General features: G+C 52.9%; 3 protein-coding genes across 3 annotated transcripts in view; all 3 read right to left on the bottom strand.

Moving 5' to 3' along the window:
- ABL1 (ABL proto-oncogene 1, non-receptor tyrosine kinase) overlaps nt 1-1697 on the bottom strand; it is a 79895-nt gene extending 78198 nt beyond the window's left edge. The window contains exon 1 of the mRNA XM_063410292.1: nt 612-1697. Coding sequence (XP_063266362.1) covers nt 612-747 — 136 coding nt within the window. The 5' untranslated portion in view covers nt 748-1697. The remainder of the gene's footprint in view (nt 1-611) is intronic.
- A 4907-nt stretch (nt 1698-6604) lies between these two features.
- On the bottom strand, nt 6605-11675 carry EXOSC2 (exosome component 2). The gene is made up of 9 exons (XM_063409669.1): nt 10600-11675; nt 10416-10517; nt 10287-10332; nt 9932-10021; nt 9754-9819; nt 9546-9614; nt 8515-8691; nt 8222-8350; nt 6605-7389 (listed from the first exon to the last, which is right to left on the bottom strand). Exons 1-9 carry the CDS (start codon nt 10722-10724, stop codon nt 7309-7311), a joined length of 885 nt encoding a protein of 294 aa, XP_063265739.1. The 5' UTR covers nt 10725-11675; the 3' UTR covers nt 6605-7308.
- A 1219-nt stretch (nt 11676-12894) lies between these two features.
- Nucleotides 12895-20097, bottom strand: PRDM12 (PR/SET domain 12). Its single transcript, XM_063408910.1, has 5 exons — nt 19884-20097; nt 18903-19093; nt 17793-17948; nt 14156-14267; nt 12895-13277 (listed from the first exon to the last, which is right to left on the bottom strand). Exons 1-5 carry the CDS (start codon nt 20095-20097, stop codon nt 12895-12897), a joined length of 1056 nt encoding a protein of 351 aa, XP_063264980.1.
- Between the last annotated feature and the right edge of the window lie 367 nt (nt 20098-20464).

Genomic DNA, 20464 nt, shown 5'->3' with positions numbered 1-20464 from the left:
AGCAAGTGACAGGATTGCTCTACCCCAAACTTTTGGCCTCTAGAACTTCAATCCATCACAGCAGAGGATAAAAATTTAACCAGCTGTGAGAAACCACTGAGCAAAGGTGTTCCAAATGCACCACGAAATTCTTTTCACAACAGCAGTAAGTTCACAAACTTTTCAAAGTCAGGAGGGTTTTTTTCCCTTCCAAGTAGCAAAGTTGCTTCGGAAAAGATAATTAAAGAACACTTGTCACTGACCACAGCATCACCACTGGCTGAGGCTGCTCTGTACTATGACACACACAACTCAAAAAGGATCAAACACTTTCCCAGACTGCAAACCAGAACATAACCAAGACAGAAATGAGAAACTTTTACAATGTTAAAAAGTTACTCCCTTGCATTTCACCTTTAGCTGTACAGTAACCTCTCCTGAGGTTTCATGCAATCTGACCCAAGTATTTTCTTAATAAACAGCCACAGAAGATCTGCATTAAGCAGCAATGGAAAGAAAACAAGACTTCCATAAAGTACATGTCTGTATCTGCTCCATGGTCTTGAATGGATCCATATTGTACCTAGCTCAGCAAACCAAAATTAAACCAAATACCAATAGAAACTTCTCACCATGTTCCACGAAGACGTTGCAGTGTGGGCCCGCATGCCTCGATGACTCCTTCTTCCCTGCTCCTTTGATGAAGTGCAGGGCAGGCAGACTTGGCCTCCTTTGGTCCCCAAGAACTTTTCCAGGCTGCTGCCCCATAAAGTAACTCTGGGCAGCCTTTCCCAGGACGAGAAGTTTTCGAAGAAGTCTGTGATCCCTGATCTTCCAGGCTGGGAAGGAGTTCTGAAGGAGAAGGTATTGAGGTGGGTGCACTGGCTGCACTCACAGTGGGATAAAGTCACTTGAGGTGAAGAATTAAGACAAATTCCTCCAATGCTCCTGAAGACAGCAACAAGGCTCCTTAGGTGACTTTATGGAAAAAACAAAAAAAAGAGTAAAAGTTCCAACCGCTCAGCAATGACCAAGCATTACCAAAGTTTCAGGATGTAGTGTGTCTTCCACCGGGTAAAGCAGAATTAGTTCATCTCACAAGCATGAAACCACACATGGGCTCACCCAGGGCAGGAAACAGCCATTCCTACCACAGCTAGTGTCAAGGTTTCTTTTTTTTTCCTCCTTTTCTTTTGCATAGCATTGAGTTGGCAAAGGCCAAAGCGCCACGGATTTGGCTTCAAGTATCGCTGAAGTCCGGCAGGGTCAGGTGCGCCGGGACCATGTCAGCTCTCCAGGAGAAGCAGCAGCGGCTCCGGGTGGGCTCCGCACGCTGCCCGGGGTGCAGGGACGGGACGGGGGCTCCTCGGTCACCGCGCTTCGGCTCCTTCCACCGCCGCTACCTCGGGGCCGGGGGGCCCGGCGGGGCCATGGCGGCGTCGGAGCAGCGCTGGGGCGGCCGGGCCGGCGCCCCGTGCCCGCTGCCTCAGGCGGAGCTGCGAGGGCTGCGAGGCCGGGGAGCTCCGGGAGGCCGGTTCCTGCCCAGCAGCCGGGCCAGGGCAGGCGGGGGGGACCGCGCCGGCCGCATCCCCGGGCGGCGGCAGCGGGGCCCGGCGGCAGCGGGGCCGGGCGGGCGGAGCGCGGTGAGGGGCCGCGGGTACCCCGGGGCTGCGGGACTGGCGGGGGGCGGCGGAGGAGGCGAGGGAGATCCCGGAACCCCCGGGCCGGCGGGCGGGCGGTCACATCCCCTTCCGGCCCCTCCTCCTCCGCCGCCCCCGCCTCCCGCCCGGCGCTGCCCGATCCCGGCCCCGCGCCCGGCGCCGGGGACCGATCCCGGCCGGGCGGGGAAGGGCAGCGGAGGGGGGTTCCCGGGGGAAGCCTCTGAGCAGCGTGGTCGGCAGGGCGAGGGAAGGGATCCTGCCTTTACTCGGGCCTGGTGAGGCACATCTGGAGTGCTGTGCCCAGGGCTGGGCTCAGGACGAGATGGGCCAGGAGCTGCTGGAGAGGTCCTGTGGAGGGCACCGAGAGGGTTTGGGGGCTCTGGGGAGGAGACACTGCGGGAGCTGGGCTGGGTTAGTCTGGAGAAGGGAAGGCTGAGGGGGGATCTCAGCAATCCCTGTCAATATCTCCAAGAGGTGCCAAGTCAGTGCCAGACTCTCTTCGGTGGTGCCTGGTGACAGGATGAAGAGCCATGGCCATAAACTAAAAGACGAAAAGTTTCCCCTCAACACTAGGAAGAACTGTAGGTTGAGAGTGGCAGAGCCCTGGAACAGGTGCCCAGGGAGGGCGTGGAGTCTCCCACTCCAGAGACACTCCAAACCCACCTGGGCACATTCCTGTGTCACCTGCTCCAGGTGACCCTGCTCTGGCAGGGAGGTTGGACAGGAGGATCTCCAGAGATCCCTTCCAACCCCGATTAATCTGTGATTCTGTGAAAAGAAAACCGTGAAAAGGCCCCAAAAGGGCCATGTGAAATCCCTTACCTCTTTAGAAGGGCCACCCAAGTTGTTTTCCCACAGATCTGACTCTGCAGGGGTCTCAGAGCCTCTGGCCAGCTCTAAGCCCTGGATGCTTGCAGAGATGGACAGGGAAGAAGAGATCTTTACTGGATCAGCTGTGTGCACAGCCGGGAATCTGTCACCCTGCTTGCACAAAGGACTTCACTTCCTTATGAATGCTCTCAGCATATGCAGAACTTGATACCAAAACCAGCCATAGAGGCCAGTGACAATTGAAAAAAATGTTTTATTGACCTGATTTTGTGCACCATTTGGTACAAAGATGGAGTTGAACCCCCGAATTATTCAGCAGGCACTGAGAGTTCCCTGAGCTAAAGAGCAGACTGTGGTGCTGAAAATATTTAGTTTTTCATACATTCTCCAGTTCACCTTGGGATGGAAGAGGGTCAAGGCAGCAGCTTGAGGTCAGGATGTTTTGGTCAAAGGTCTGTGTTTGCTCCCACTCGACAACAGGAGAACACACAATTGCAATTCTGTGCTGTAGCCTCCTGCTCAGGGCAACCATCTGGACACAGAGCAGCTTGTGTATACTGACTCCTCCCTTGTGACAAATCCAAACACACTCCATGGCTCCTATGCCATATTCAAGGTCTCTGGCAGACCTGTATTTTTCATCTTCTAACAATAGCATCCAAAATGTAGCATTTCATACAGCCCTGCGGGATCCTCCATCTCTGCTGAGCCAGGCTGTTCCTACATCACTAATTTTTAGTCCAGAGACTGAGCTCAAACCATTTTTATTGGATTTCTCCATCAATGGCTCAATTTGCAGGTACTGGGGCTGGTTGTGCTGCACACACACCCACACAGGAGAGAGAAATTCTGGTACATAGTGCTGAGATAAATCCAGGGTCGTATCTCTTGAACTCTGCAGAATTTCTCTGGGTTTATCTCAGTAATGGAGATCAGCTTCTCACCAAGGTGATATAACCCCACTCGGCTCCCATGGATTTTAAGGATTCCAAGGAACATAAGGAAATGAAGCTGTCAGCATAGGCCAAGCAGCCCAAGAGAAATTTGTTACAAAACCCAATACCAACCATTCTTCACTGAAAAAGTTACTCTCTGTAACTGTTTAGGTTTGAAGGGACCCTAAAGACCATCCTGTCCCACTCCCCTGTCACAGGCAGGAACATCTTCCACTAGACCAGGTTGCTCCAAGTCCCATCCAACCTGTCCTTGAACACTTCAGGGATGTGCTGTGGGCAGTACAGGCTGTAAATATGTTCTTCCCTAGCTTCCCTGAGATCTGTGCAGATGAATGCACTTACTTTTTATTTAACAGACCAGGTGAGTCTATCATTCAGGCTAACAGGCAGTTATTCCTTCTGATGCTGTGCAATCATAAGCAGTAGTGTGGGGCAGGTTCGTGGCCAGCAGTTCCCAGCCTCTTTCCACTCAGCAGTTTCTCCAAAAGCATTTCCTGTTTCCCAGAGCACTGCTGTAGTTAATGTGGGACAATGCACAGGCAGATGAGTCAGCTGGTCACTCCCAAATGTCATAGATATCTGCCTTCTTCCCCTTCCTGAAGGGTATTACATTTTCTGCCACCAAACCTACTGCCAATTTTTGTGAACATGACTCTCATGTTAAACTTGGGAGTTGCCCAGTAGATTCAGAAATTGTTAGAGAAGACAGAGACAGAAAAGCTGTGTGAATACAGAATAAGCTAAAAAAAAAAAAAAAAAAAAAAAAAGCTACAGAGTGTTTTTTCAATCAAGCCTGTGTACATCCTACCATTTTTTTTCCTAAGAGATACTTCAGTACTTTTTCTGTTTGTCTCCCATTAAGCGTGGGTTCTCACCCAACAGCTGCAGTGACGTTTTCTCCACAACAGTATCTTAAAAGCTTCAACCTCTTCACCAAATAATAAAACTTAGCATGTTAATTAACAGTCCTCAGGAACCTGAGCGAACCATTTCAAGATGTCTCTAATCTCAGTGGAATTTCAGTCTCTTCTCAGGTCTGCCCACAGCTTTTTATTTGTACCACTCTCAGCTGAACAGCAAAACTGTGCATGGGTGGTACAGAAGTAATGCAATAAGCAACAGTAATTGGATTAATAACCCATTAGCACAAATTTAAAATCTCAGTGGTTATTCCTAGGAGTAAAGGAATTCTTCCCATTAGTACATGAACACTGGGACCAAGAAACAAGAAAATTGTTTTTGCAGATGAGTGATGTTGTGCTCTCATTCCTACAGGCAACACTCACCAGCACAGGAACTAGTTACCAATTCCACTTCTGAGCACAACTGCACCATGTATTAACCCTGGAGTAAGCAGCACAGGAGGTGCTACAGATGCTTTACAAACAGTGTCAGACACTGGATAAAGAAATCAGGTTGGTCTGAGCTCTTTTAATGGCTGCATGGGCCTTTTAACTCCCCATGTAAAAATGAACATTTTTCCCACCCTGCTTTCAACTACTTTTTTTTTTCTTTAACCAGAGAAGCCAAAGTTTCTTCCTTTTCACTCTTCCTGCTTAGAAGTTGCCCAGCAAAATCCCACATACTATTTCAAGAATTTAAGGGGACACTGCTGTTGCTGGCTTCTTGTTACCTGCTGGTTTGCAGCGCTGTGCTGGATGGGGCTGCAGGAACTGCCAGCAATGACCTTGCTGAGGCCTTGTTACAGAATTTAGGTCTTGGCACAGCTCTGGCTGAATGTGCACGGTCACAGGGGAAAATTCTGAGACCTTTGGTTCCCTCCCATCAGGAAAGATCCACAACCAAACCTCACCAGCTGGTGTTCTTCTTGGGTTTAAAACCAAAAGTGCCAGGTATTCAGGAATAAGGGAACTGGAAGAGTCATATGCCTCCCCAACTTAACACATCATTAATGCCAAAATATCAGGAATCCTGCAGCAAGCAGGAGGAATCAGAAAGCTCAGAGCTGAAGTAGTCCAGATCCTGAGTTGTTTTTTTGCAGAGATCCCTGAATCTCCCCCTGTGGTAGTAAGATAAACAGCTGCTAAACTACAGCAATTGGGTAAGGGGGTGGAAAGGTACTTTCCTAAGTAAAATATGCAGAATGCTAAAGCTTTTTTAGCCTTTTTGAACCAGTCTTGTCCATGCAGGTGTGTGTTATGTGATTACCAGCAGCCTCATGAAGACCTGAAAATGTCACCATCAAGCCTTGCTTTTCAAATTTCCCCAGTCATCTTGGGGATGTGATTGTTGCAACACTTATTGGAGAATCCTCTTAAAACTCAAAAATAACAATTTCCAGGTCTTGTGTGGAGCATTCCAGCGATACCCCTAACGAGTTCAGTGCTGTTTGCAGAGGCAGCACGGGCAGTTGTGCAGCAGCAGAACGGATTAGCCATGTCCTTGCTTGTCCTTAGCCCCATTATTCTTTAGGATTTGGGCAGCAGCGCTGGTGGCAGCCATCCAGGCCCCGCTGTTTGGCAGGGCAGCGAGGCGGAGCTGCTGGCAAAGGGAAATGCCACAAACACGATCCAAAGGTGCCATCTAGTGCCTGCTCGGGACCACAGGGAAAGCAGCCCGAGCTGGGGGGACAGCAACAAAGGGGATTTCTAGTTCCAGGAAAACACCGAGCAAAGGATTGTCCCTTGTGCCTGAGGCAAGAGTGCGAATCTGCAACGTGCAATTGGATTCAGGGACAATTGGGACAGATGTTTTATCATCCTTTTTAAGAATTACAGTGCTGTGGTGCAAGGATATATTTCCAATACAAATAGATAGAATACTTATATAATAAAACAGCTCTAATATAGCACCTGGAGCTGAGAGGATTCACCAGGGAAAGCATCACACTCTGCACAGAGAAGGCCCAACACAGCCACCTCTAACCACTGGCCTGGAGATCTTCACCAGTGTCATACTGTCCCCTGTCACCTCTCCAAGGGATCCTGCAGGGAGGTAATGCTTGGAAAGCCACTGTGAACACCAGGCAGTGCTTACAGAGGAACCCTGTAAGGGCTGAAGAGGAAGGGCAAGTCCTGCTGGGATGAAGGGCAGCAGCTGAAGGGGAGATAAGACTGTGTAACCATTCCAAGTGTCCTGGCACAAGGAAACTTGAGCCAACCACAGCTCTCAAGCTAGACTAAAAACAAGCCAATGCACACACTGCTGAAGGACTGATTTGTTTCAAAAAATTTATTGAAATGTAAAATACTCAATACAAAACCATACTGGTGCCTCCTCAGAAGAGGCCCTCAGCTCTCAGGCATAAAAAAAAATAGACCAGCAGGATATACACAAACCAGGACACTGCTTGTCCACAGCTCCTGGCTCACATGGACAGTGACAGCCACATCCCCATCTCATACCCCTGAGACATTCAAGCCATGAACAGCCAGACCCAAACTGTGGTTAGCAGAGGTGTGGATACTCCTGTTCTCTAAACACAGGATCTAGATTCCTAAAAACAAGAGCTCTCAGTCAGGGGACAGACTGGCAGATCTGTATCACAAGCAAATTTAAATCCAAATCATCTTCTGGGGACAGAGAAACATCACAAAACATATCCCTTCCTCTCTGTCATTCTGCACAAAGTTCTGGGCCACTAGACACAGCAACAGGTGCTAGGAGACGTCTCAGTTGCATCTGTATCTTTATAAAGGTCAGACATCAATTTTTCAGGCCATTGCACTAAAAGTCTATTGTACTTAAGTATTACTTTGTACTAAAAGGACACAGGAGATATCCTAGGAGTGAGGAATTTTGGTGGTTTCTGAAGTGTGGAATGAATGTTGGGGACTAGAACACTGAAAAAAACCCCATATAATACTGAGAATCAAAGCTGCCATGCTGGGATTTCAAATGACTGCTTCTGGCCATGTGCCCTATCCCTCTGAATCCAGCAACCTCTGTCGAGCTTCCAGAACGATCTCCTCTGTCACCTCTGGTTTGAGAATGTCCTTGATCTGCAGTGGAAAGAAGACCAATATAAGCACCAGGAATCAACAACTACTTTTGCACTTTGTGGGGAGACAAAGGTCCCTGACACATGGCAGCAACCAGCAAGGAAGTTTAGAGGGTTGTGGTGAAAAAAGACCTATGGCAGAGGGTCCAAGGCAAAAATTAACTTTGCCAGTTGGGAATCCTTACAGAGACCAGAGGAAATCAAAGAAGAGACTACAAATCCTCCTCCATCTTCCCTGAAGGACACACACTGCATGTGGGAAGGGCAGAGATGACTTAAACACAGTTATACTTCAAAAGAACACCTTACTTGGAATGAAAGCAGAAGACAATTCAGATCTCATTTATTTATGGGAAGAGAATTGCCTGTGATTGTGCTGGCAGGAATCACAGTGAAAAGCTGTACAGCAAGAGGTCAAATGGAGGCAGCCTTTCAGCAGTGCACGATGTGGATACAGACATGAGACTGCTCTCTGTACAATGCATGACATTTACTTTTTCACTGCTTCATAAAATGCACTGTACCCTCACACAATGCCACATTTAACACTTTTCACAGGAATTAAAGGGTCCATAATCCCAGTAAGGGATACACAACATCTATCAAAAAAGAGACTGATCTCACTTTAGGAATAGTTAGAGTTTTCCAGAGGCAGAACCCCTTAAACTACCCCTGAAACTGTGCAAGGCAACTTACAGAAGGGGAGAGTTCATACTGTCACTCACTACAGGATGCTTTGGTAAGCTGAAAGGAAACTCTGACTTCAGCAGCAACTGATGCAGCCTTTCTGTTCCCTCCCCTCAGTGTGGAATAAACACTGCTGGTTCCTGTACCTGATGAGGAAGGGATGCTTCATAACAATACAGGATGCTGGTGTCAAAGAGCATCATCTTGTGAGTAACCAGAGCCATGATGCAGTTTCGGAGCCGTGAGATCACCTCCCGGTCAGACAAGGGAACCGGCTGAGGAAGGAGAGTGAAAAAGGGATGAACAGGGAAATAATGCAAGAAAGGCTTGCTGTGAACCTAACACAAGATCCTGAAAGTCTCAGGTTACTCACGTGCCTCTGACTATATCAGACTAAAAACCATCTCTGGCAGAAGGCTCAGCTTCCCTGAACACTCACCTCCAAGTTGGCAGTGTAGCCTCCGGCCTCGTCATCCTTCTGCTCCGGAGTGGGGTAGATCCAGATGAAGCCGTTGTTGCCGAGGATCACGGAGGCACCACAGGGCAGGTCATGGAAATGAGTCTTCTGGCGTTTCACGAGGGAGGGAGAGACCTGAACCAGCACACCCTGGCCAAGCTGGAGGGCAGACCACGAGCATGAGAGACATCACGAGCCACCACAGATAACACCAACTCACTGACACACATTCACTCCATCCCTGGCCTAGGAACAACTCTGCTTTAACACCTTTTCCTGTGAAACAGTGAATGTAAAACCTGCCTGCCTCTGGGAGCGCTGGGAGGATTAGCTAATGCCTGTGCAGCCCTTTGAAGATGAAGAATACTCTAAGTGCTTAGCACAAATGTTAATAATATCTTGATTGTAACTACACATCAACCATCCCTGCAGAAAAATGAGGAGTCAGAGGCCCAATTTAGCAGAACACTTTCCCTCGTAATCCAATCACTGTCCTTCACCCTTTGTGCAATAAGCACACTTCCCTTTCATCTTTTAAGTGCTAATACTCTTGGTCTGGTAATCCCAAACTGCAGCCTACGCTCCAACGGCCCCTTGGCTTATTTCAGTGCACAAAACCAGAGATAAATGCCAACTGCGCAAAGCCTCAAACAGAGCCCTGGGGAGAGGAACAAGTCACAGGGGCAACAGCCAGCAGAAGAGGAGTGAGGAGATCTCTCCCCAGGATTTAATTCCCAAATAGCTAGTGGGGGAAACAGAACTAGGAGGCTGAAACTGTAGACAGGGAGAGTAGTGGATCAAAGGGCAACTCAAGAACACCTCCTCTGCTTTGGGGAAACTCTATGTGGTGCTCCCATGTAGAAGCTCAGAGTCTTCCTGTCCTGTAGGAGTGGGTCATAAACAACATCCTGCTCTACTCCAGAGCTCTTTTCTTAAAAAAACCTCCAAAAGGCCTTATAAAAGTCAGCTGGCCCAGAATTAACCCAGGAATCATGGTCTTTGGAATAACTCACCTTCCCGTACTTCAGGCTCCGGGTGTGCAGTGACACAGCCCCATCAGAAAATATAGACTGGACCTCTGCCTGTCGGTGCCACTTAAGGAAACAGGGTCCCTAAGGCTGCCCAGTGCCACCCCGGCATAGCTCTCACCCCCAGCCAGGCCAGCCAAGCTCCCCCTGCTCTTCCCATGCCCTTGAGTCAATGGGAGCAGCAGAAGGATACACTGATGAGATCTCCTTCCTGCAGGTAGTCCCTCATTGCAAGCTCGTCTTCTACTGATTTCCTTCTCTGAAACATCACGAGAAAAGTTACACATAGCCCAGAATGAGAAAACATCCATCAGTAGCTCACTGTGAGGGACCTCAGAACGCCACGCAAAACAAAAAGCAGCCACACTCACCAGCTCCCCACCAGGTAAATTTATAGACGACAGCAACAGGACTGAATCCAGCCTGGAATTTGTTTCCACTTTCCATCGCTTCTGCTGAACCTAAGAGGAAAAAAACCACCCAAACTTATGAGTACACACACAAAAATGGAATGGGAGCTGCAGCTCTCCAAGCTGCAGGAGGGGACAGCCCTGCTGTCTTCTTCCAGCCTCATCCCGGTTAAAGTCCTCATGCTCCCAGTACCCTGCGCAGCGACACTGATGTGGATCAGTGTTCTAGGATCCCGGGAGGCACTTAGAGCCGCACTGAGCCACGACCACCCTCCTTCTCCTCCTCCTCAGCACCGCGGCAAACGCGGGGCGTTACCTCCGTGATCCTGCCGACCACGATGTCGCCGATCTCGCCGTTGTACCTGGGGCAGAGAGCGGCGGTCACACACCTCACCCCGCCGAGCCAGGCCCGCCGCCGGCCCGCACCCGCCACGGCCGCGCTCACCTGGCCTTCAGCGCCCTGACACACACCAGCTTGTTCACCCTCTCCACCACGCCGGCCACCGAGGCGATCAGCTTGTCGTCCTCCACATAAGTACCGTGGCCCCTGCGGAGAGAGAGCGGCTACCTAAGGACAGCCCGAAGCCGTGCCACCCCCGCCGCAGCCTCCTCTCCGCCGCTGCCCGCACCTCATGTATCCCGTGTCTGTGGTGATCGTGTCCCCCGGTGCCACCAGGTGCTTCTCGCCGCCCCGGGGAGCTCTGGAATCCAGGGGAGGGCGGACGGCCGGCAGCCTCATGGTGACCGCCGCCATGTTGGCCCCGCCACACGCGCCTTCCGCCCACCATGTTGGCTGCTGGCGAGAGCGCGCCTGAGGGCACGGCCGCCATATTGAGTGAGGGCGGCGGGGGCTGTGACTTGGCAGCCATGTTTGTTCCTGGCAGCGGAGGATTCTTGGGATTCGCCCCTCGGGAGCCGAAGTGGGAGCGCGGCCATCTTTAGTGCGGGCAGGGTGCGGCACTGTTCGGGCAGCCCGCGGCAGTGACCCGCTCCACCGGAGCCCGCCCGGTAAACCGGAGACACAGCACGGCCCTCCCCCGGGGCTCACCGTGTCCCACAGCCCGGGCCGGGCTGCAGCGCTGCGGGTCGAGACGGGGAGCAGCACCCGCAGTTTGGGTGCCCCTCACACCAGGTGTCCCGCTGAGGGCAGTCCTGTGATGCCCTCCCCAGCTGGCCGGTGCTCACGCTCGGTGAACATCCCCGCGGGACTCGGGACTGAGCCCTTCCCCTCGGCCGAGCTGTGCCAGCAGGATCTGATGCGTCCGTGGAAAAGTTTAATGCATTCAAGCGCCGATTCGGCTCTCGGAGCTGCGGAGGAAATGCCACGGGAAAAGCAGCCCGCGATGGCCGTCAGCAAATGTCGCTTCCCTTGCACCTGTATCCCATCGCAGCCGAAATACGGGGACTATTTCATGGAGTGTATCAAAGGATTTCAGTAGCTGTGGCTTCAAAGAGGAACTGTACATGTTCACAAGAATACGGACTGGTAGGATGGAATCACTAGATACCCCCTGCTCTGCAGTGAGCCAGCATTTACCCCAGCGTCCAGACCCAAAAAAGAGCTTCTTTAGCCAAAACCTGGGTTTTTTCCCCCTCTCAGATGCACTTCTTGGTCCAACAGATGACTCCACATCTCCTCACTCACAGATTGCTGTGTTAGTTAAGACCTTCACTCATCCCAGTACCCACATCCTTCCCCTGGCACATAAAATAAAGCTCTCCATGCTATCCCTCTTCTAAATGATAAATGTTCCAAGTAATTTTTATTTAGAATACAAGAGAGGTACAAATGTATTTACACTGTGTACATATACAATCAAATAATATATAATATCAAAGTCTTGTAAATAATGTTTACATAAATATTTACAAAGTTAAAGTGACAGTTTTTTGGGGAATTTTTTTTTCTTTTGTTTTTGTTTATTTTCTTCTGGAAGTGAAACACGGTTTGTGAGAACTTTATACATCTTAGACTCATAATTAATATTAGAATACCTTCTTTTAAGATTTATGATACACAGCCCTCCTCTGCAGTGTGGGAACTCCAGAGGGCGCTTAGAGTTGTCCTTGGGGACAGAGCTGGCCCGGGGACAGGTTTTCTCTGTCCCCAGAGGGCGGTAGCAGTTCCAACCAAAATGTTCCTTCGCAGCGAGGGGAAAAAGGATGGGGAGAAGAGCTGCCAGGGCTGGAACAGGCACAGCCCGGCAGAGCTCAGGGTCCCCCGCAAAACCTGCCTGTGGATGGGCATTCCCAGCTGGCTTGGTGTCCCCGTGGCACTGTCCCCTCTGCCCGCAGCACGGCTTGGAGCAGTGACAGACCCCAGTACAGGGCTCAAGCTGGAGCAGGGTGAGCACAGGGGGCTCGGATGTGGGAAAATGCAAACGTTCGCTAACTCAGGGCTCCCAAGGAGGGAAAAGTGTCCCTTGGAAAGACCCACCGGGGCCAAAGCCACTCCTGGGATAAATAGACATGACTAGGGTGGCCGCATCAGGGCTGTGCCAACCTTTGAATGAGGCACGTGTCTGCTAGGGCAGAGGAGGATGAATAAGAGGAATTTTTCTTTCTACTAAATTATCTATAAAACTCAAGTGTGACTCAGCCAGGCCCAGCTTTTCGGCTCCCCCAGTCCTCTTTCAGTGCACTGGCAGACCCACACAAGGCATCCCACTGCATCCCTTCTCCCCTGCCAATGCCAGGGGCCAGCAGCCCACCCTGTGCCACATCTCCCTGGGGATGATCCCGCACAGCTCAGCTGCAAAGCTGGGGTTTCCCTTCCTGCCTAACCCCCGCAGTCAGCGATGCCCAAAAACAACCCAAAACTCCTCCGAGACACAAAGCAGCTCAGCCAAGGGCCACCCCCCGAGTTCATTGCGTGTCTCAGCATCAGTCTTTGCTGTCCCAAATCCCGCTGCCACACCGGGGCTTCACAGCACCATGGTGGGGATGTGATGGGCCAGGGAGGCAGGGTGGGGCACGGGCAGGGCGGGCGAGTGGGCCTGCAGGGAGGCGTTGGGGGGCCGGTGGCGGGCGCTCTTCTGGTGCGCCCGCAGCCCCGCGAGCTGGGAGTAGGCACTTTGGCAAACCTGGCACTTGTAGGGCCGCTCGCCCGTGTGCAAGCGGACGTGGTTGCGGAGGGTGGAGGACTGGCTGAAGCGGCGGTTGCAGAAGCGGCACACGAAGGGCTTGTCCAGGGTGTGGATGCGCATGTGGGAGCGCAGGTTGCTGCGGGAGTTGAAGCCACGGTGGCAGATGACGCAGCGCATACGCCCCGTCGTGCTGGCCCCCGTCTCCACCGCGTGGAAATCCTCTGGGGGTGACAGGGGACAGTCAGGTGCTGCCCTCCAGAACAGCAGCTCACCCCACCCCATGTCCCTGGGGTGCTGGGTGCTCTGGAAAGCCCTCAGTGCCCTCTCGCTGGCTCCCTGCTGCTGAGATCACCTATTCTGGGCAGACTGGCATCCAGGCTGGCTCTTAGGAATCTGGGATGCAGCCAGTGCTGGGAATGGGTTCAGCCAGATTTAAGTAAGGGGGACATTCAAGCTGAGCTGAATGAATCCCTTATAGATGGACATGAAATCGATTTTCCCCTCCCTGGGCTGCAGCAGAGCCGGAGGGGCTGGGTGCAGGAACTCTCAAGAACCCCCAACCACACTGTCCAGGCCCAGCCCCAGTCCCAGCTTCTCTCTCACTCTGCTGGGCTCAGACGTGGCTCCCTCAGAGTCAGGGAGCACAGACATGGCTCCAAAAACAGCCTGAGCTCTGCTGTGCCACAGAGAAATGCTTCAGGGAGCCACTGAGACAAGCGGAAAGCGAAAGCCCAAGGAGAGAAAAGCCTCCTGTGTTGGTTATTAAGATCCCTTAAATGCAGAGTGGGGATGGAGAGGCTGCCTCCACTTGGTGTTTCACAGATTGTTGGGGCTGCCTTGCACTCACACCCTGCACTGCTCCTCCCTGCCTGCCTGGGTCAGGCAGCGACTGCCAGACACCCCACCAGCAACATCCGCAGGCAAACTGGCCTGGAGGCAAAGCCCTGAATTACTGAGGACCTGCTCAAGCCGTATGGATCATAGATCCTGTGCTTGTCCCAGAGAACTGGGATATCTGACATACCCCTGAGATGTCCCTGCCTTGTGCCCACCCACAGGCAGGGATGTTGCACCCTTGGCTTCTTCTGATGCTACCTACCATGTTTGTTCTTCTTCTGCTCCTCTTCCAGCCCTGGCACACCTGGGATGCCCAGGAAGGTGTTGTGGGAGTTCCCATACCACACCAGCAGCTCTTGGTCCGGAGGAATCATCTAGAGAAATAAAGAAAGGGTTGTTGGGAGGGGTGATGAACATCCATCTCTGCGCTGATCCAGTCGGACCTGCCCTGGCTGTGCCCCATTTCTGTGAGACCCTGCTGCCATCTGGGACCTGCCAGCAGTCCCCAGCACCCACGGAACAGCCAGGATGCAGCAGTGGAGGTGATGGCACAGCTCAGCATCAGCACAAACCCACTCCAGGCTCTCCCCCAAGCTGGGACACAAACAGGGTTATGGGAAAATACACAGCTCCAGAGCACAGAAACAGATCTGGAGTCTCTGGAGTGCAGGACCCAGGGGTCCCAACAACACAAGACCAGGACAGGGTGAAACACAGAAACATGGAGAAATAAATAATTTGTGAGCCACAACCAGCATCAGTGACAGAGAGCAAAGCAGGGAGCTGGGCCACAGAGCCCTAGCTCGGGGCTCCAGCAGAGCATTTTGTCTTTGGACAGAGCCATCAGCACCCTCCAGCTTCAGGGCACAGGCAGCATCTCCACCCACGCCTGCCAGGGGTGATTTTAGAAGGTGGAAATGCAGATCCACCAGCAAAGGGCTCATCAGCCCATGGAGCAGAGGAGAGCTCGGGGCTGCTGTAAGAGACCATGGCTCAGGTGTGAAACGCTGCTTGTATCCCCACCAAAGCTGCAGTGCCTGCAGCAGTCCAAGGACAGCTACAGGACCAGGGCAGGGTTTAGCATCATCCGCGCTCGCATTTCCCTGTCACTTCTCCTGTCCCTGCTGTTCCTGTCATGTTCCTGCATGGCCGGAACGAGCGGCCAGGAAACGCCGCTCAAGGCTCCCCTCGTGCAGCAGCCGTGGCTGGGAAGATAGATCCTCTCAGACCAGTTCAAACAACACTAATAACAACATCACTTTGTAAAAAAATACGTATTTTCCCCAACAGTCACTACTGCTAAGAACCTAATTTACAAATAGGAACGTCCTGCATTTTGGAGGATGGTTCTCTGCACACTGAGCATGTTAGATCCAAGTAAAGCATCATCCACATTAAACACAGATCCTAAATTCAATCACCTCAACACTGAAAATGTGTTGAATTTTAAGCATTTGAAATCAATAGGAGCTTGACTTCATATCTTTGTCCATCTGCATAAAAACCTCACTGGGCTGCAGGGGAGGAATTCAGGAGGCAGAGGAAGCCGATATCCTTTTGCATCCCGAATTAAGGCCACTGTTTATTGAAATTATTTACTCTTAAGAGAAAATTGTTCAATTTTAATATAAGCAAATAAAATATTGCTGAAAGGATAAAACAGTCTGTGCATACATGGGTGTGTGTTTTATCCTGCTGAAGTTGCTGCAGCCACACCAGCAGCGGGTGAGCACCCATGTGCATACACCCCAAAGCAAATTCAAATTGCTCCCCAGGAGCCTTGTGGCCTTCAGATAAAAGGCCAGAACTTTCTGCCCTCACTTTATTTTCCAGCAGCAGACACTTGGTATTGCTGAGAAAGTGGATGGGAAAAACAAATCAGCAAATACAGGCAGGAACGGGCAAAACACATTAAAATATCAAACATAAATAGGAAAAAAAAAAAAAAAAAGCACCAAATAAATCTGATTTTTTGGCATGTCGGTGAGAAAGGCATCCAAAGAGATGCTTTTGGAGCCCCGGTGCAGCAGGGGTGGGTGCAGAGCAATAGGAACAGGGCAGCTCACTGTGCCACTGCTACAGGGGCACAGCGGGCATGGGCAGGAGGCTGTGCAGGGGAACAGGAGGTGGGGAAGCCACCAGGGCTGGCAGGGTGACAATGGCTACACATGGACACCTGTGGTGCTGAGCAGGGCAGCATTTACGTGTGGGTGGGTGTGTGCATGCCCTGCCGAGCTTGGGGAGCAGTGTGGCAGCAAGGACCCTTCATGCCCGCCTCCTCCCACACATCACTTGGGGTTCAGCACCCTCAGCATCTCAAATTCACTTCTTGTGCTGAGAGAATTAAACTCATCCTGCTCCACTGCTCTTTGCTTCAGCCCCAGGAGCAAGTCCACAGCTGGATCATGGCTATAACCAAATATTCGCTCACCCACCCCCTTGTCCGTGCCTGCACAGGGTGTAAAAACCGCAGCTGTGTTCCTAATTACACCAGGGCTACCTGGAATTATTTTACTTATTTACATAATTTAAGAACAATAGTAGAAAGCACTTAAGGTGCTGTCACAACAGGCACAGCTGCCCACAGCAATATCAAGTCTTAAAACTGGAAACACCTGAAGCCTTTTGGAGGGGTGTCCAATGTGAGAACAGCAGGGAAGTGCTTGGAGCTCTTGGGAAAGGTGGCAGAGCCCAGGGGGCACATGGGACTCTCCTGAAGCAGGAGAGAATACCTTATCCCCTTTCTATCCACCCATTCTCCTTTGCCACCCCACGAGAGCAATCCCCAACCCAGCCCTGCTGCTCGCCCAGCGCAGGGTTGGGCTGTGGTCCTGTGCTGTGGAGCATTTCCATAGGCATGGAGCACTCTGTAAGCCAGTGCAGGAGCATGGATAGATCTGGAAACCTGCCCGTGCCCAGGGAACCAGGGGCACTCATGGTCATTCCTGGCTGAGAGCCTCTCCCAGCTGCAAACACTCCTCAAGTGAGGCCCTGAACACAATACTGGAGGGACAATCCCACAGTGCTGGTCTGGGATGGATTGGGACGTGTCCCCTCTTGTGACTTTTTAAGCCAAAGCTGCTGCCCAGGGCCATCTCCCCAAGCCACCGCCTTTCTCCACCTGCAGTAGTGTTGGGTTATGGTCCCCACCATCACCCCACTCTGGCACTGTGTGATTTGTATGCACATGTCATCAATAATGCTGGGGAACCAGACACCCACCTCCATCCCAGAGTGTCCTGTGGGGAGCTGTAGGCAGACTGTGCCACTCCTGGGACCTTGCCCCGGCTCCTGTGCCACACCAGCACAGACCAGCACTTCGTACAGGAGCACAGGGATGAGGGGGAAGAGGAGTCCCTTCCCCACAGTGTAAAGTCCAAGGAACAACTGCACCAGCACCACTCCCTGCCTGCTCCACGGCTCCCTGTCCCCTGCACAGCCTGCACTCAGCATCTGTATTTCACAGAACCTCCCAGCCTTTTCCCTGCTATAAAGAAGCAAGTTCTGCACAAAATCCTGTTTTTTCAGTAGAGCATCCAGGTCCTGTCCTTGCCCAAAGCCCCATTATGGGCCAGAATTGCAGTTCTTTTCATGCTTTACACCCCAAACAAGGATCTACTTTTCTCCTGTTCAATCCACGTCACTCCACGAGTCCACAGAAAAGGGGCAGAGAGGAGAAGGGAGCTTTACTACTCCCTGAAGCCCATGCAATGACCCTTCCCTGTGGTTTCAGCCTCTGCTGGTGGATCTAAACACCAAGGATGGAAAAGTTGCTGTGTCCTTCCACAGACACCCCATGAACAACCCAAAGAACAAGGTGGGGAGAGTCAGTAGGATGGGAGATCCCACCACCCTGCTGCTCTATTGCAGATTCCCAGCTGCCCTCCAGCCCCACTTACCTCGATGGCCTTGTAGAAGATGCTGTTCCCGATCTGGACCACCTCGAGGTTCTGCTCCTGCTCGTTGCGTGCACACTTGATGTAGGTCATCCAGCTGCGGTGATCCTCCTGGCTGGCGTCGATGAAGTACCGCACCGTGCCGTCCTCGTTGAACACCTGCGAGGGGAGAGCACTTGGTGGGGATGCTGCCCACAGTGGGCTGAGCCCCTCCACCTCCTGCCTCTGGGGTAAAGCCCCTGGACAGGGACAGGCTCAAAGCCAGCACAGCCTCGGGGCTGAGATCCTGACAGCAGCTGGGAGAACCCAAACCCTTCCTGCTTTGTGGTGCTGGACTGCTGCAGGGCTGAGAAACGTGCCCTGCTCTCACTGCCATGCCCCTATCTCCCTGGATCACCCAGCTCCTTTTCGCAATCTCCCTTCTCATCCGAGCCCCAGCAGCAGCTCAGCCCCAGAGGAAGGGGCTGTTCAGCATCCTGCAGCTGCCGCGGGAGCAGGAGAATTCCTGGGTGGAGGGGGAAGGGGCAGGGCATGCCAGGCCTGAAAAGATGCTTGGCAGGGTGCCAGGTTTTTTAGGCATAAAATTATAATATTAATTCACAGTAATTAAGAAGTGCAAGTCTGAGTCAAACAAATAAAAAAATAGGAAATAGCTTCTCTATTGGCTGTGCGTTAGAGCACAATGTCCTGGCATCTCAGATCCCCTTAAACTCCACAGTTTCATTTGGGATTAACCTCACCAGGGATGGGGAAAAGCAGGGAGCAGGGGACAGGGCAGGGCTGGTTTTACCCGCTGTGGCCAGTGCAGGCAGCAGCCAGTGGGGTGTTCCAGCAGGACAGGATGGGCAGAGCAGGGTGTGATCTGCCTGCTCGGGACACGAGCAGCAGCATTTCAGGGCTCCTCTGTGGGCTGGCTGCACCCTGAGGGCTGAGTAAACCTCATCCTTCTCCTGCAAGGGGTTCCTAAACCCACCTGTCCAGATATTTGCATGAATGGGGAAACTGAGGCACCAGGATGGTGCTCGATGGTGCCCAAGCCCGGGACAGAGCCCCAGCACCCCGTCCCTGCTTGTCCCCAGGGCAGTCCGGGCTAGGGGCTCGGGGGGTCGTTACCTCCCACATGAGGTTGTTGTTCTTGCACAGGTCCACATGTTCGGGGGAGATGACCCTGCCCGTGAACGGCCCCATCTCGGTGCCAGCCTTGATCCAAGTCTTGGAGAAGATGCCGAGCCCTTCGCCGGGGATGGAGCTCTGGGCGATTATCACTTCCGACGGCAGCACCAGGCTGGAGAGCTTCTGCACCTCTGCGAGGGGGGAGACGGCTCAGAAAGGGACAGGGGTAGGGGAGAGGGGGGAAACCGGCGGCGACGGGGACCCCGCCCAACCCCGGCCCAAGCCCAGACCCCGGGGCTGAGCCTTTTAAACGCCCAGCCGGGCTCCCACAAAGCGGTACAAGGTTCCCCCGGGGCATTGAGGAGGTACCTGGGAAAAGCATCCCGGGCTGGGCGAGGGAGCGGGGCTGGGAAAGGAGGTTAAATGGTGTCTATTTCGGCCCATCCAGCAATTTGTCATGCTGTTAAAGTGATCTGCATTCATTAAACTCAACTAGAAAGAAATTGCTAATTCTAAATTCATTAGTCCTTTAGGAATGCTGTAGCGGTACATTGTGCCTGAATGGCGCGAGGGCTTGTTTAAAAGGGCCCAGGAATTCCTCTTACAAAATGGGGAGATGAGATGGTTGACATATCGTGAATGGAAATGGAATTAGCCTTCATGGTAAATTAAGAGAGGAACAGAAATCCGAGAGGGGGAAAAGGGAGCTCGGACGCCCCGGCGATGCCGGGGCGAGAGAAAAGATATTGTCCCGGGCTGCTGAATGCGGGACGGCCCCGGCCCCCCCAGCCCGCGGTTTAAGTGGGAACTTTCTCAGGTCAAGCCCAAGTTAACCAAATGAATTTAAAGCCCTTTTTCCCCAGTCCCACGCCTGGGGAGAGCGGGGCGCCGAGACCGCATCCCGCCGCCGGGCACCGGGAGCCGGCCGGGGCCGATGGGGGAACCCGGGGGCATCGGGGAGGCTCCGGGGGGGTCACTCACCTCCGGAGAACGACTGAGCCAGCACTTCGGCCGTGAAGGCGGTCTTAGGGCTGCTCTTCTCCTCGAAGAGCTGCTCGCCCAGGACGTTTCTCCAGCGGCCGTAGAGGAAGCTGTGCAGGATGTCGGAGGTGATCACCTCGGCCAGCGAGAGCCCCTGCGGCTTCAGCCCGGGCTTGAGGACCAGGGCCTCGGCGGGCAGCACCGAGCCCATCATGGGGGCGAGGCGGCGGGGCCGAGCGCGACGGGGCCGGGCGCGGCGGGCGGCGGGCGGCGGGCTGGGCTCCGTTCGGCTCGGCGGCTCCCGCCCGGCTATATATGAGCTTCATTGACCCTCCTAATTGGTTATTAATGACCTCCCTGACGTTGGCGGAGAGACTGGGGCTGCCGGAGCGAGGCGAGCCGTCGGAGCCCCCCCCTCCCATCTCCTCCTTCCCTCCCCTCCCGGGGGTGGGGTGGCTGGAGGGAGGGAGGGACACGGCGAGCACACACACACACAAACACACACACAGGATACACACACGCACAGATACACACACGGATGCGCACACAGGCACCGGCTCGGCCCCCAGCACCTCCCGGCC

Source organism: Prinia subflava, chromosome 12 (genome assembly GCF_021018805.1).
Source record: "Prinia subflava isolate CZ2003 ecotype Zambia chromosome 12, Cam_Psub_1.2, whole genome shotgun sequence".
Classification (NCBI taxonomy): Eukaryota; Metazoa; Chordata; class Aves; order Passeriformes; family Cisticolidae; genus Prinia; species Prinia subflava.
Note: the sequence above shows the minus strand (reverse complement) of the source record. Positions and strands in the feature narration are given on the sequence as shown.